The sequence below is a fragment of the Drosophila willistoni genome (assembly GCF_018902025.1).
Source record: "Drosophila willistoni isolate 14030-0811.24 chromosome 2R unlocalized genomic scaffold, UCI_dwil_1.1 Seg200, whole genome shotgun sequence".
Taxonomy (NCBI): domain Eukaryota; kingdom Metazoa; phylum Arthropoda; class Insecta; order Diptera; family Drosophilidae; genus Drosophila; species Drosophila willistoni.
In genome coordinates this window covers 5,655,588-5,669,764 of record NW_025814051.1, presented here as the reverse complement: position 1 = coordinate 5,669,764, position 14,177 = coordinate 5,655,588, and the positions used below count along the sequence as shown (strand labels likewise).

At 34.5% G+C, this 14,177-nt stretch overlaps 4 protein-coding genes across 4 annotated transcripts; all 4 read right to left on the bottom strand.

The window, feature by feature from the left end:
* Nucleotides 1–1,021: 1,021 nt before the first annotated feature.
* On the bottom strand, nucleotides 1,022–3,223 carry LOC6643527 (UDP-glycosyltransferase UGT5). Its single transcript, XM_002066293.4, has 4 exons — nucleotides 3,149–3,223; nucleotides 2,859–2,942; nucleotides 2,060–2,790; nucleotides 1,022–1,990 (listed from the first exon to the last, which is right to left on the bottom strand). The coding sequence occupies exons 3-4, from the start codon at nucleotides 2,761–2,763 to the stop codon at nucleotides 1,075–1,077; spliced, it is 1,620 nt and encodes a 539-aa protein (XP_002066329.1). The 5' UTR covers nucleotides 2,764–2,790; nucleotides 2,859–2,942; nucleotides 3,149–3,223; the 3' UTR covers nucleotides 1,022–1,074.
* Nucleotides 3,224–5,062: 1,839 nt separating this feature from the next.
* On the bottom strand, nucleotides 5,063–6,797 carry LOC6643526 (UDP-glycosyltransferase UGT5). The gene is made up of 2 exons (XM_002066292.4): nucleotides 6,082–6,797; nucleotides 5,063–6,018 (listed from the first exon to the last, which is right to left on the bottom strand). The coding sequence occupies exons 1-2, from the start codon at nucleotides 6,792–6,794 to the stop codon at nucleotides 5,094–5,096; spliced, it is 1,638 nt and encodes a 545-aa protein (XP_002066328.4). The 5' UTR covers nucleotides 6,795–6,797; the 3' UTR covers nucleotides 5,063–5,093.
* Nucleotides 6,798–9,118: 2,321 nt separating this feature from the next.
* Nucleotides 9,119–11,268, bottom strand: LOC6643525 (UDP-glycosyltransferase UGT5). Its single transcript, XM_023176420.2, has one exon. The coding sequence runs from the start codon at nucleotides 11,254–11,256 to the stop codon at nucleotides 9,652–9,654; it is 1,605 nt and encodes a 534-aa protein (XP_023032188.1). The 5' UTR covers nucleotides 11,257–11,268; the 3' UTR covers nucleotides 9,119–9,651.
* A 633-nt stretch (nucleotides 11,269–11,901) lies between these two features.
* Nucleotides 11,902–13,825, bottom strand: LOC6643524 (cytochrome b5-related protein). Its single transcript, XM_002066290.4, has 4 exons — nucleotides 13,576–13,825; nucleotides 13,183–13,513; nucleotides 12,742–13,124; nucleotides 11,902–12,679 (listed from the first exon to the last, which is right to left on the bottom strand). Exons 1-4 carry the CDS (start codon nucleotides 13,677–13,679, stop codon nucleotides 12,166–12,168), a joined length of 1,332 nt encoding a protein of 443 aa, XP_002066326.1. The 5' UTR covers nucleotides 13,680–13,825; the 3' UTR covers nucleotides 11,902–12,165.
* Nucleotides 13,826–14,177: the final 352 nt, after the last annotated feature.

Below are 14,177 nucleotides of genomic sequence, written 5' to 3'. Positions count from 1 at the left end.
GTGAGTACTTAATATTAATACGTATAATTATAATATATATATTGTTTATTATAATATATATATTAAATTATAATTTAATTTTTAATAAATATAGAAAATATTATTTATTACCGAAAGACTTAAGACTATACTATTTAGGTGTTTACACTCACAGTTAAAAAAAAGCAAAAAATGCCAAATCAATTTCCATGTATGATAAAAAAAACGGCTCTTTTCCCATTGTGCAGAGGTTGCTAAATAGCCCGGTCAGCAACCACTTTAAGATTCACTAAGCCGATACACTAACCTGCTGTGTTATTTATTAGCTAATACTGCAACCCAAAGCGTAATTATGGGAAATTCTGTTTGCGTTTTTAGCTGGTTTCTTCCAAATTCTATATACATATTTAAAAAAATTAAATACGTTTAGTAGCGTGACGAAGCAGCCGGCTTAACCGGATTAAAAAATTTGGAATCTTATCATATCTTAAAACTTAATTATTAAAATTATTAGCCCTTAATTGAAGGACTCCATTGAATTTAGCTACATACATAGGTATATCATTTTATGACATGAGCTGAAACTATTAATTTTCACTAAATGTTTCTAAAAATATTTATAAATTTCAAAAAAATAAATTGTAGAAACAAATATATTATTTGATTGGCCCTCATTTTGCGACATTTGTACCAATCTATGTACTCGATTTGTTTGTTGTTAAAGATGACTAGAAAAGATAAAATCCCAACTACAAAGAAAATGTTGTTTTACTGTTACTTTATATCGCATAAATCAAAGCTCTTTTTTGTAACATATGTATATCTTAATGTATTTCTAAAATATCAATAACCAAGTCATAAAGATATAAATGGTAAAAATGTACACAATTATTATCTTATCAAGCTTTGTAAAACACTTGAAATTCTGCCTAAAATAGTTTCCTCAATTATTATTATAATTTATTATATATATGTAAAAATAAAATATTTTTAAAAACCAAATTATTATTTTTTGTAATATTTTTAAATTCACTTTATTAATTAAATTACAAATATACAAATTTAAAGCTATTGAAAATTTTCATATTTGTCTACCTATTGCTTCTTAACCTTCTTCTGAGTAACTTTTTTCGATTTGCCGCAACATTTGCGCCACAGATATGTCCACACAACCTTATTTATAAGAATCACGATAACAAGAACAACCACCAAGAGGGCATAGATGTCCAAGTTATTGCTGGCAATGAAGCCCATGTGAACCAGTGGGCTTTGGATATGTGGAGCACCATGATGACGCAGCACATATTCTGTCCAATAGATGACCGATTCGCGAGCTGTCATTGGACGATCGCGATAAAGTTTTGAGAAACGTTCCAATTTGGCGGCATAGCTGGGATTATTGAGAATTTCTTTGATGCCCGCTGTCAGAGTTTCTTCCTCAATTGTCAAGAGATCCAATTTCAGACCGTAGCCAGAATCGACAAGTTTATCAGCATTTCCTGGTTGATCGGCAAAGACGGGTAGAGCCAACATAGGAACACCATGGTATTGAGCCTCAGACACTCCACCCTTGCCTGCATGGGTGATGAACAATTTAATTTTGGGATGAGCCAGAATGTCATCTTGTGGCAACCATTTCTTATAAAGTATGTTTGGAGAAGTGCCAGGTAAATTCTTTAGATCATCCCATTTCCATACGACCTGCTGTTTCAATTTCGACAAGGCTTTGAAGATTTCGCCAATGACATCTGCACTGATGTGGTCACCTTTGAGATTGGAGCCCAAACTGAATAGAATAGCACCATGTTTCGACTTGTCAAGGAACTCCTTGATGTCTGTGGGTAGAGGATCGGGCTTGTCCTTAACTTGAATGCCGCCAATTTCCACAACTCCCGGAACATTTGGTCTAATTGGTCCTTCGCTGATGCCATGGCTATTGCAGAATACAAGGGAAACATTTTTCTTGGCTTCCTCATAGCTGGGAAGTGTGGGATCATCGCCGAAAATACGTCTAATCAAATGAAATTTAAACATAATTAGTGAATTGCAAATAGAAAATAGTTTTCCTGACTTCACTCACTTGTAATATCCATTGAATTGACTTTCCAAGTACCAAGTAAGTGCTCCGAATGATAATCCACTTATATAGTTGGTAAAGCGCAACTTAAAATCCATAATTTGGCCGGGCTGTACAGCCACATTCATATTGGGCACACTCGCCGGCAATTCCGGATTCCCCACAATTCCATTCACCATGGCAGCCGGAGGGCCCGACCATGAAACAATCAATGGAGCATTGAAACGAGCACCCAGACCCACTTGATAGAGATTGAAAAAGAAACCATTGAAGACCAAATCGAATTTGTTATCCTTGTTCAAATAGAGCTCCTTGAATTTCGGATGCTCCAGAACATCCACTTGCTTGGTCAGCAGCAGTGACAATGAGGACAACATTGTCTTCATGGTGGTTATAAATGATGGCTTCTGTTTAGCCAATGCTGACATGCCATCATTAAGCGACTTCTCATCCTCGGCACTGAGTGGTATCACAATATGTTTGATACTCTTGTGCGTGACTTTGGGTGGAACAGAACTGACTACGGTTATATTGTGACCCTGCTCGGCCAGAGTTTGCATTATAGACATGTGAACTATAAAATGCGATGGACTGTGACTGGTGAAGACACCCAATATATTAGCTCCTTCGATGGTTGGTGGTCCCGAAAAGGTTAATGCCAATAGTAGCAATAAGCCGCCCAGGCTATAGTTCAGAATTTTCGTCATGGTTTATATCGATATCGGTAAGTACTTCTGTTTGTCACCAAAATCAAATGTTAACTGACTGAAATCAACGAAATTCGTTCGTTACTTATACTCACCCTTCTACTGCACTGATAAGAACTGGTTAGATAAGTTATGCCAATCGTTTGCCGCCGTAGCCGCTCACAAACAAAACATGAGCACTGTATAAGCAAAAACAAAAAAAATAAGAAAATCTCTTGTTAGTTTTACATTTTTTATGCAATTTAAAGTTTTTTCTCTATCTCATTGATTATTAACTACAGACGAATTTTGAGTTGATCAAGTGTGTGGGGGTTGGCAATAACCTAGCATAAGGTCAACTACACAGCTATATGCTCATATGTATATGTATTTATAGTATATATACCTCGTCGTATATGTAGAACACAAACAACAACAATTAATGACTAAATCGAAAATGAAATAACAATGAAATAATTTGAAATACAATGCGCGCTCGACACGCGTTAACAGCCGCTGGCTGCGATTTACTGAGAGATCGGAATTTGTTTTCCGAATGGGTGGACAGATGGCAATTAGTTTGACTTCTAGGGAATCTCTCGGAGAGTCATTCTATTTATATATACACACTCTCTCTTAATGGGTGTGTGTTGCTGTATCAACAACAACAACAACTTGTTAAAACAAATTATTAATTGTTGGTTACTTGGACTTGGTCTCATTCACTTAGTTTTTCTAATGACAGGTGCAAAAGGTTCAACACATTATCTGACCTCATAGCAAAATTGTATGGCGAAATATGTTTAGTTGGGCATTGTTTTAGCATAATGTTTTATGCAGATAGTGATAATCCTAGGTTTGTATTTGTATCATATATGCTTCAGATAAGACGCTTTAGCTTGACAATTAAAGGTATAGCAAAAATTCACTTGGACGTTTCCCTATTTTATATATAAATTAATACTACATTGTCATCATTAAAATTATAAACAAAAATTTCACAAAATACATTTATTACGTGGAAGCTTAACTAAACTTTTTAACCTCTTGATAAAAAAGGACACGTATCACCAATACCAAAACTCCACGAACTTGGAATATCAAGAAGATTACTATATAATCTTGGGGGTATACTAAAAATAAACGACGAAGCTTTCTTCCAATTTTTTCTTATCACTAGTATATAAGTGCTTACTAAGTATAGCATCCTATTTTAGGAGGATAAGACATTGTATGCATCAAAATTTTTGAGTAAATCTAAAAGTTGAGTACACTAACTTCAAATGTAATTGTGCTTAAAGTTGCGAATTTTAGAGATATTTTAATAATTTTATATTTTGGCTGTAGATTGCAGATAGTTTTTCCCCTTTTAGTTGATTCAAAAGTAACATATATCTCCATATAACAATAGAAACAAGCTAAAATCTGAATTTTGTAAAAGATCGTATAATAACCAAATTGATAACAATTGAAAGTAAAAAATGTATCCAACTAATTTTAATGGTAATTATTATACATACATATTTGTACTTTTATATTTAGTAGAGCGTTTAGTTCATACTTTATTTTCATAAAAAACAAAACCAACAATCAAATAACATCAAGATCAAAAATAAAGCGAATTAAACGAATATTTTGTGTTGCCTACAAAGACTTATTTCGCCTGATTAATCTATCTTGACTTTATCACAGATTGAAAGGCAAAACGATGTAGCTCTTAAAATTTTAAAAATATATTTTATTTTAGAAATGCACAGTATGAATACTGTGAATATGAATAAAACATTTAATACCTAATACTTTAAATTTACAGAAGAAAAGTTCACTCTTTGATAAAGATAAGCTGCGTCGTAATGGATTTCAAAGTTTTAAGTGGCAATGAAATTCCACTTGAGTACATTTCTTTCCTTATAAATGAAAAGGTATCATGATTTAACCATATTGTTTAAAATAAAAACTAGAAACAATAAGATTTATATACGTATATCAATTTATTTAAAAAAAGTTTGTACTCAGACTAAGAATCCTTATTGTACCTATATTTTACATTTTATGTCAAGTTTGTCGTTTTTACAAATGTTCTTCATAAGCTAAAGGGTGTATAAAATTCCATGTACTCGAAATGTACTTGTTGACTTAGTTATGGCTAATAATTATTGGCTGATAATAAATTATGAATAGATAAGCCACATACCATGTAGGTGCACTTTGATAGGAGTTACCCCAATATAATTAGGTCTTGTCTGTGGCCTTGATTGAATGCAAATAAAAAATATGCTAAGCCATCTTTATTTAATACATATATTTTTTATTATTCAGTTCGCTTTATTTTTATCACAAAATATAAATTTCTAATTTGCTTTTACCTTCTGATAAGAATAAACTCTGCCATGCAATAGTCTGGCAACTTTGCGAAATACAAAACGAAGTATTCGAGCCAGTAGCCATATCAATGCGATAATTACAAGTATGAACAATGAGTAGACATCAAGATTATGTCGTGCTATAAAACCCATATGTATCACAGGGCTCTGCAGGTGATAGGCTCCTTGGTGACGTAGCACATACTCGGTCCAGTATACAGCCGTCTTGCGCGCCGTCATTGGCCTATCACGATACAAAGACGAGAATTGCCCCACCTTTTCCTTGTACGTTGAATTTTGTAAAATCTCGTGAATAGAGTTTTCGAAATTTTTCTCAGTCAGGGTTAGTAGTTCTAGAGAGAGGCCAAAACCAGAGGCAACCATTGAAGCTGCATTTCCCGGTTGATCGGCAAAAATGGGTAAAGCCAACATTGGAACTCCATGAAACTGGGCTTCCGCCAGGCCACCTTTTCCGGCATGGGTTATAAATAGTTTGGTATTCGGATGGGCCAATATATCATCTTGGGGTAACCAGTTGTGATAATAAATATTGGAAGCTGATCCTGGTGTCTTTGACAAATCACTCCATTTCCATATCACACGCTGCGGCAGACGTGATAGAACATTATAAATATGCTCAATGATCTCCTCTTTTACATAGGCGGTATCAATGTTAGAGCCCAAGCTAAAGAAGATTGCTCCATGCGTCGATGCATTGTCCAAGAATTCTGCCAGATCTTTCGGCAAAGGATCTGGTGTATCCTTGATTTGTATGCCACCCAATTCCACAGATTGTGGCACCGATGGCCGTATGGGTCCTTCACTATGAGAATGATAGTTCATGAACAGCAGAGATATGCGACGCTTCATATCATTGAGGGTGGGAAAATCTGGATCCACGCCAAAGGCTTGCCTGTAAAATATAAAATAAAATTAATGGGAATACATTTCGAGGTGGTTTTTTTTTTCAACTTACTTGTAATAATTATTCATGTGATAATTCAAAATCATATTGAGGCCCTTAAATATTGTATAGGTTATAAAGTTTTTCACTCGGAAACGGAAACTCATAGTTTTTTGACCCTTTTCCAGGGCCATATTAAAATTAGGCACATGTGCTGGATCGTTCACATTGCCCACTAGGGCATCCAACATTTCGAATGGCACTCCACACCAATTGATAATAACCGGACAATTCAATTTCGCAGCTATTCCCAATTGCAAATCATTCATAAAATAACCAATTATAAGTAGATCAAATTTGACTTGAGGATTCTCATAGATGGACTTTACTTTTGGATGCACAGTAAGGTCATATTGAGATTGAAACATTGTATTTGATTGAGCAAAGCCCTTTGCAAGAGCCATTAGCACATTGGTCTTTTCTTTAGTAACTTTTGACACGCGCTCGTTGAACATTTTTTGGGCTTCCAGGCTTGGAGGCACTACGATCACTGTAATATTCTCATGTGGGGCTAGTTTTGGCTTCAATGCCGCAACCACTGTGATATTATGTCCCCGATCAGCTAAAGCCTTTATCAACGACATATGAACAATCAGATGTGAGGGACTCTCACTGCCGAAAACGCCCAGAATATTGGCTCCTTGGCATCCGGGCAACGATGCGAACTGCATTAGCAATAAAGCACAAAGTGTATACAGAACACCCATTCCGGTCATGTTGTGCATCGGAAGCATTTTTGTGTTTAACTAAATATTCCAGTAGAAAAGCTTTTCGTTTTTATAGATATTGCTCGTGGTCAGAATACAAAACAAGTCTTTCTATATTAAGAGAGTAAGCGGAGAGTGACTAGTTTACATTGCGACTGATGAAATATTCCTTTTGTGCTCTTTGTGTACGCTGCACTAAACGGGTATAATGATTTTAGTTAAGCGTACAATAATAAAAGGGTATCTGATATTTAATTTATCTGAAGACAAAAGTTGTCAAACTAGTTGCATACTTAGCTTGCTGTCATCATTTCTTCCTTCTATGCGTGCCCAACTATTCAAAGGTATGTACAAGGTACATGTTTAAAAAAAAATTCTGGTATGAAAGGACAGCATAGCAAGACTTCTAAAAATAAATTTGATTTCATGAATAAAATTTAATAATATACCAAACCAATTATTCATACTAATGTTTAATTATAAAGACAATATTAATCCAAATCGATTCATAATATCAAATATATAATATCTATAGTTTCTAAAGAAATTTAGGAACAAATGAGTTAAAGAAACTCAATTTGAAAAAAAAAGCTAGAACAAATTACAAAAGTAACTACATTCATTGTTCTCATAATAAAGTTTCTATAAGTTTTATTTTAATAAATTATTTTATTTTCTATTATTTTTTAATTCTTAAATTGATTATTTTAGAAAACATTACAAATTAAAGGTTTGTATTCAAATTTTTGGTAAATAACTTTATATATTAATACTTTTTTTTAAAACGAGAAAAGATGAAAGTTGCTAGAAGTGAATGATTTTTTTTTTGTTCAAAAACAAACCAATAATATTTATAATATTTTACAAAACTTCCCCTCCCATACTACATATATAATAATCTCTTTTCGGTTTTATCAAAAATCAACTGTCTGGTTTGTTGTTATTTTATTACGTTCCCTATTATTATTGATGATAAGAATGTTTGGGTGACGAAACAAAATTTTATTTTGCTCTTCCATGGCTGGCAATACGCATAGATTATTTTGAAATAACTAGATAATTAAATGGAAACTTTCACATGGTTCGGCAGTGACCCTCAAAATATTACTAACAATAAGTAGGTCACAACTGGTTATGTGTATAATAAAATTTAGTTTTGCACGGATTCAGAATTTTATTCTCCTAGTTTAGGTACAGACTAAAATAACTAAAATAAATAAATAGTCTTTTTATACCCTTGCAAAAAGGGTATATTAATTTTGGTGAAAAGTGTGCAACGCATAGAAGGAAGCATCTCCGACCATATAAAGTATATATATTCTTGATCAGCACGACGAGACGAGTTCAAATAGCCATGTCCGTCCGTCCGTCTGGATCAACGCAAACTCCTCCTAGACCGTTGGAGCTACAGAGCTGAAATTTTGCATGTAGGCTTGTATATACTGCAGGCGTTGTATATCTCGGATTCAGCCGGATCGGATCACTACATCATATAGCTCCCATACAAATGGCAAAGTCACGAACAGTGACTTTTCTTAACAACTTCGTTATTTTCTGAGCTATTGTCATGAAATTTAATATTGGTGAGTTAATTACACATATAAACGACTTTGCCAAATTTGATCAAGATCGGGTGATTATATCATATAGCTCCCACAGGAACGATCTTTCGAAAACGGTGACTTTGGTGAATAACTTCGTTACTTTTGACGCGATTGCTTTCAAATTAAGCATTTATTAGTTTCATATATTTGTTAATGACTGTGCCAAATTTGATAAGGATCGGGTAACTATATCATATAGCTCCCATAGGAACGATCGGTGGAAAACAGTGACTTTGATCAATATCTTCGTTATTTCCTATGCTAAGATTGTAGGCCATTCTTTCGGAAACATTAGCCCTTTTAGCTTAAACGTTTTTCCACTTTGATGGCTATAGGTAAGGAAAAAGTTACCAAAAAAGTTGCAAGGGTATACAAACTTTGACGCGGTTGAAGTTAGCCCCGGCCCTCTGGTTTTTTATTTAACTAGTAAAACTTATTAAACTCGTAAACAATTGTAGAATAAAAAGCTCTTCTATATTACTTTTGCCAGATCAAGATTTAAAGATCGCGTGAGTGAGGCACTTTATTAAAATTTATAATGTAAATTGAATTCATCAAATTTTTTAAACTTATTCACACAAATCCAAATAACCTAAAATATTTTACTTAAGCATTAAATTTAGTTTTTCCTTTAAATAATATTGCAAGTAAAGAAATACTATTTTTAGTTTTAAGAAATTTAATTCAAATTTATTTATATTCGAAACTTACAAATTTTTGTTTTGTCTTCTATACTTCAATTTAAAATCTACACAGCTAAATTTCTAAGCAATTTTGATAAGATTCTTTATGTACAGAATTGGTCATTTATCTTTGAGTCACATTTTAGAAATCAGACAAAATATTTTTAACGTCGATGTTTTCCCAAAAATATTTACATGCTTCATTTTATAGTTTGAAAATGTGAAATTTTAAATTAATTCATTCAATTTATGGTCTATTTCAAAAAAAAAAACTGAATTTTTCGAGTGCTCACAATAGTTAGATATTTCTATGTTGTTTTGTGACCTTCTTTTGTGTTGATAAGAAAATTTTGTTTATTTCAATATCATTATCTTCGTCAAAGCATAAACACCTGTAAGTAGTTTGGGTTTAACTATTTTAATCTCTTTCTTATCAACAAAAACTTGTTAAGAAAAATGTGACTCATAACAATATAATCAATTTTTTTTTTTTAATATTTACAACAATTTAATCCTTAGACTCATGCAGACTAGAATTTAACATACATACAAACTACACAGATAGAATACATAATATATTTTTGCAGTTCATTGTTTTTTCAGTTTCTTTGAATTTTTTTGTGACGATCCTTTGCCAAAGACTTTGCGTAATACAAATTTGAACGCCAAAGTAGTTAACAACAAACTTATTATCAATACCGTTATCAGCAGGGCATAAACGTCCAGATTATAGGCAGCTATAGTACTCATATGTACGCGCGGGCTCTGCAAATGCGGGGCCCCCTTATGGCGTAAGATATATTCAGCCCAGTAGACAACCTCCTGACGGGCAGTTAGAGGTCTATCTCTGTAAAGAACGGAAAATTGTCCAATTTCCTGAGCATATTTTCCATTCTCCAAGACCTCACGAAGAGCAGCACCAAAATTCTCCTCCGTTAGAGTCAATAGATCCAAGCTTAAACCATAGCCGGAATTTTGCATTTTCTCAGCATTACCCGGCTGATCTCCAAAAATTGGTAGAGCTACCATGGGTACACCATGATATTGGGCTTCTGTGATACCACCTTTACCAGCATGGGTAATAAACAGCTTCGTCTTGGGATGGGCCAAGATATCGTCCTGGGGTAACCACTTTGTGTAGAAAATATTCGCCGACTTGCCTGGCAAGTCATCCAAGTTTTCCCATTTCCATATCACATTTTGTTTTAGCTTAGATAACACATTGAACATATTTTTATTCAGTTCTGGTTTCACTGCAGAACTCTTGATATTGGAGCCCATTGAGAGCAGTATAGCACCATGTTCAGACTTTGATAGAAACTCTTCAATATCTTTGGGTAACGGATCAGGGGTATCCTTTATTTGTATTCCACCAATCTGAATAGTGGCTGGCACTAAGGGTCTTATTGGTCCCTCGCTGATCAAATGACAATTCACAAAGACAAGTGATACATTTCGTCTCAATTCAGCCAGAGTGGGAAAATTGGTCTCCTTTCCAAATTGCTCGTTGTAATAGCCAGTTAGGCGTAAGTCAAATACATGAAACAAATAGGTGAGTATCCAATCAGTGACATAATTTTGGAGTCTGTGACGGAAACCCATCACTTCACCTTTTGGAACTCCAGTAAACATACTTGGCACGTATGACAATTCTGATGGATTAGCCACATAGCCATCAATAATAGCCATGGGAGCATTCATCCAATCGACTATAACTGGCACTTTCAGTTTAGCTGCCACGCCCAATTGGAAATCATTGATAAACCAACCCATTATCATTAGATCGAATTTTGTATCGTATATCTGTTGAAATTTTGGATGCGAAAGTAATTCATATTGCGATTCAATCATCACAGTCATGCCACTTAATAGACGATTCATTGTGGCAAAAACTGTATTCTTCTGTGAGGCCATCTCCTTCATTTGATCCTCTAAAATGGCTTCTTGCTCATCGGTAACTGGTATCACAATTACATGTATATCCTTGGACTTTACTTTGGGCTCCAGCATTGAAACAACTGTCACATTGTGACCTGCTTTGGCCAAAGCCTTTGCCACCGACATATGGATTATCAAATGGGATTGACTGTGACTACTGAACAGTCCCAGAATGTTTGCCCCCTCAGATGGCGTTGCAAGCACTGCCACTAGCGATAGCACCGCTAAAAACACTGGACGGAATTTCAAACGCATTGTCACACAACTTTGTCGTTCAATGTTTGAATGGAAACTAAGGGAGTGAGGTCTACCAGTGAGCTATTTATACATCTAAAACGATGTTTACCAAACGCTTCTCTTTTAATGTTTGTCGCTCGGTCGATCGGTCGATTGAACGAATTTATTCAATTGTATACTCTTACACTCAGAAGAGCATTTACATTATCCTAATCAATCGAGAAAGAGAATTTTATCCAGTTGGCCCAGAATTTCTCTTAATCTCTTCATATAGCTCTTAAAAAAATGCTTTGGGTTGTCAAGAATTCATCACACTTCAAGGTAAAGGGAAAAATGATATTAACTTTTAAAAAATATAAAAATATTGGAACTTAAAAAAACAAACCGTTTAACTAAAAATAGTTAGAGCATTGAGACTTCGTCTTAAAGTTTTCATTGAAATTTTTAATTTCATCATGACGTTTTTGCTGTATCATACTGATGAATAATTTTTAAATTCAAAAGCTTTTTTTTAGTGTCATATGTACACCATTTACATATATATATTCTATAGATTATTAACAAAATATTTAGTTGTATACCTCATTAACTGCAGCAACAATTTTGTAATAAGTTTCAAAAATTACTTTTCAAATTAATTAAGGTAATTTTAAACAATTTCAATTTAGAGACTTTATATTGTGGAATTTCCAAGTTTATAACCCTATATAATGACGGCATTAAAGTAATATTATCACTTAAAACTAACTGAAAACATAAAAACAAAACATGAACTTGCATAAAAGCTTGACCAAATTAAAAGAGCGAGAGAGGGCAAGCTTTTAGCTAAAGAGTAAAACTTAAGAGAAATGTAGAATAATTTATTTATTTGTTTGCCATTCCCTGTGTAGTCCGGAACCGATTATTAACCTTTTGGGTCTCTAAAACTTACTGAAACATTTTACTGCCTGGCGGCAATAAGTTGGCTTTTAGGCGCAACAATTGCTGACTCTGACCCTTAATATGACCCCAATGACTCATCTCACGTAGCTCGGTTTTAAATTCCTTCAATGTTAACCTGAATTCTGGATATAGATGCTTAAGAACATTGTGATCCAAGGTGGGAAAGAGATGATGCAAAGCATGTTCACCAAATGAGACCAGAACCAAGAGATCTGACCATTTTATATCGCCACGATCAATTATCGTATCCAACTGATAAAGACCCCAATCGGGATCAGACCTTTGAGTATCGCCATCATGTAAAATGCGAGGATCATGATGGGCAGCTGTTAGACCTATGAAACCAAAGAGAAAGCTTCCAATACTAACTATACTCAACCAATTAACAATTGCTGAACTGAACTTCAAATCAGTTGAGATGTACAGGAAAATTGGCAAAATTAGGCCAATCAGATCGTCCCAGTACATAATATTGTTTTTGACTAGTGAATACACCATTCTGCAAGAGAGTACATTAGAAAATATTAAAACGAGATTAAATTCAATAATTTTTCACGTTACCTTTGTACAATTTGAACAAAACTCAATAGGGCATAGATCACTGGCGATATTAATACTGAAATCCAACGTTGAATCCGATTGGCGTAGTGTATACTGGGCACCCAGCAAAGGAATGGCTCAAATAAAGACATTTCCAAGTCGTGCAATGAATTCGGATATACATGATGTGATAAGGCATGAGATATACGCCAATTCCGAAAGTTCATAAGAGATAAATTAAAGCAATACATTCGCCAATTATCACGCTGATGGAAGTAATTATGTGACGATGTGGCCATATAGCAAAGGGCCCAGCCAGCCAAGATTTTGAACACCAATGAACTCCAAACGATGGCCAACCAACTGAAGAGAAACACACCAATCAAGATGCCAGTATGAAGTAGCTAAAATTCAATAGAGTTGACCATAAACAAAACTTATCTCGGAGCTGAATTGACCTACATCTGTTTTCTGTGATGGTTTATAGTTGAGGGTTCTTAGTTTCTCTCGTACTCTTCGCTTGAGTGTCATGTAAAAACCATTCGGTTCAAAGGTAAATCTATAATTACGCGGCTTAGTGGCACTCTTGATTTCAAATTTACTAAGCATTTGTCGAGCTCTCTCGTTTATGTGATGCGATTCAAAGGGTTCGGTTATATCAGTGCCACGGGTGGTCTCTATCCAGAATGCCCCACCCGGATGATTGGTAGCGAAATCACTTAAATCATAAAGCTTATCACCAATGCGCCAAAGACCCTCGGCCTCATCGTCCAATTGTTTGCCCTCGAGCCAACTAAAAGGAATGCACACACATATCAATTCATACATAGTTCAAGTGTTATGATATGATCTTACCTCTCATGGCTAACAGGTATACGATTTCTATAACTAGGATAATTTCTGGATATACCCGATTTCCGCCAAGTTTCTTTTTCCAGTTTTTTCACATTTGGTGCCATTATCACAGAGTTAACTGTCAGTTCTAAATTTGTTAAAATCTTATATTATGTATGTGTATACTTATTTTTAAGGTCTCCAAGTCCAAGTTTGATATTTGATATAATTAATATACTATAGCGACCGCATTAAAATGAACCGTTGGCTTTGCTTGCGTATCGCCAAGTGAAGCATTTGCTCTGTTAAACTGAAATCTCAGTATCAAGAGCTTTTATTGTATTCAGCGTTCTCTATTTTGTTTGCTCTTTCTGTGATTAATTTAATCACCCTCTCTCTCTGTCTCTCTCTCTAGTTTCTCTTGTGTCGCTTATCAAAGTGTGGTTCAAAGTTGTGAGCCCAAATAGAAATGCGTTAAGGACCCAAGTGCAGTTCATTATTGAAGTAGTAAATAACTTGACCTTAACACATCCAAACTAAACAAACACATGTTTCTGTTTCTAATCAGATTATTTTAAAAAGAAAAGATCTGTGAATACTCTATCCAATACGGGAAGTTCAAT

Excerpts from the sequence above, each read along its gene's own strand:
- LOC6643527 (XM_002066293.4), bottom strand. The coding sequence starts at position 2,763 with ATGACGAAAATTCTGAACTATAGCCTGGGCGGCTTATTGCTACTATTG. Across the intron at positions 1,991-2,059 it reads CAATTCAATGGATATTACAA|ACGTATTTTCGGCGATGATC; the intron begins GTGAGTGAAGTC and ends TCATTTGATTAG.
- LOC6643526 (XM_002066292.4), bottom strand. The coding sequence starts at position 6,794 with ATGCACAACATGACCGGAATGGGTGTTCTGTATACACTTTGTGCTTTA. Across the intron at positions 6,019-6,081 it reads CACATGAATAATTATTACAA|GCAAGCCTTTGGCGTGGATC; the intron begins GTAAGTTGAAAA and ends TATATTTTACAG.
- LOC6643525 (XM_023176420.2), bottom strand. The coding sequence starts at position 11,256 with ATGCGTTTGAAATTCCGTCCAGTGTTTTTAGCGGTGCTATCGCTAGTG.
- LOC6643524 (XM_002066290.4), bottom strand. The coding sequence starts at position 13,679 with ATGGCACCAAATGTGAAAAAACTGGAAAAAGAAACTTGGCGGAAATCG. Across the intron at positions 13,125-13,182 it reads AACCATCACAGAAAACAGAT|CTACTTCATACTGGCATCTT; the intron begins GTAGGTCAATTC and ends ATTGAATTTTAG. Across the intron at positions 12,680-12,741 it reads TTTGTTCAAATTGTACAAAG|AATGGTGTATTCACTAGTCA; the intron begins GTAACGTGAAAA and ends ACTCTCTTGCAG.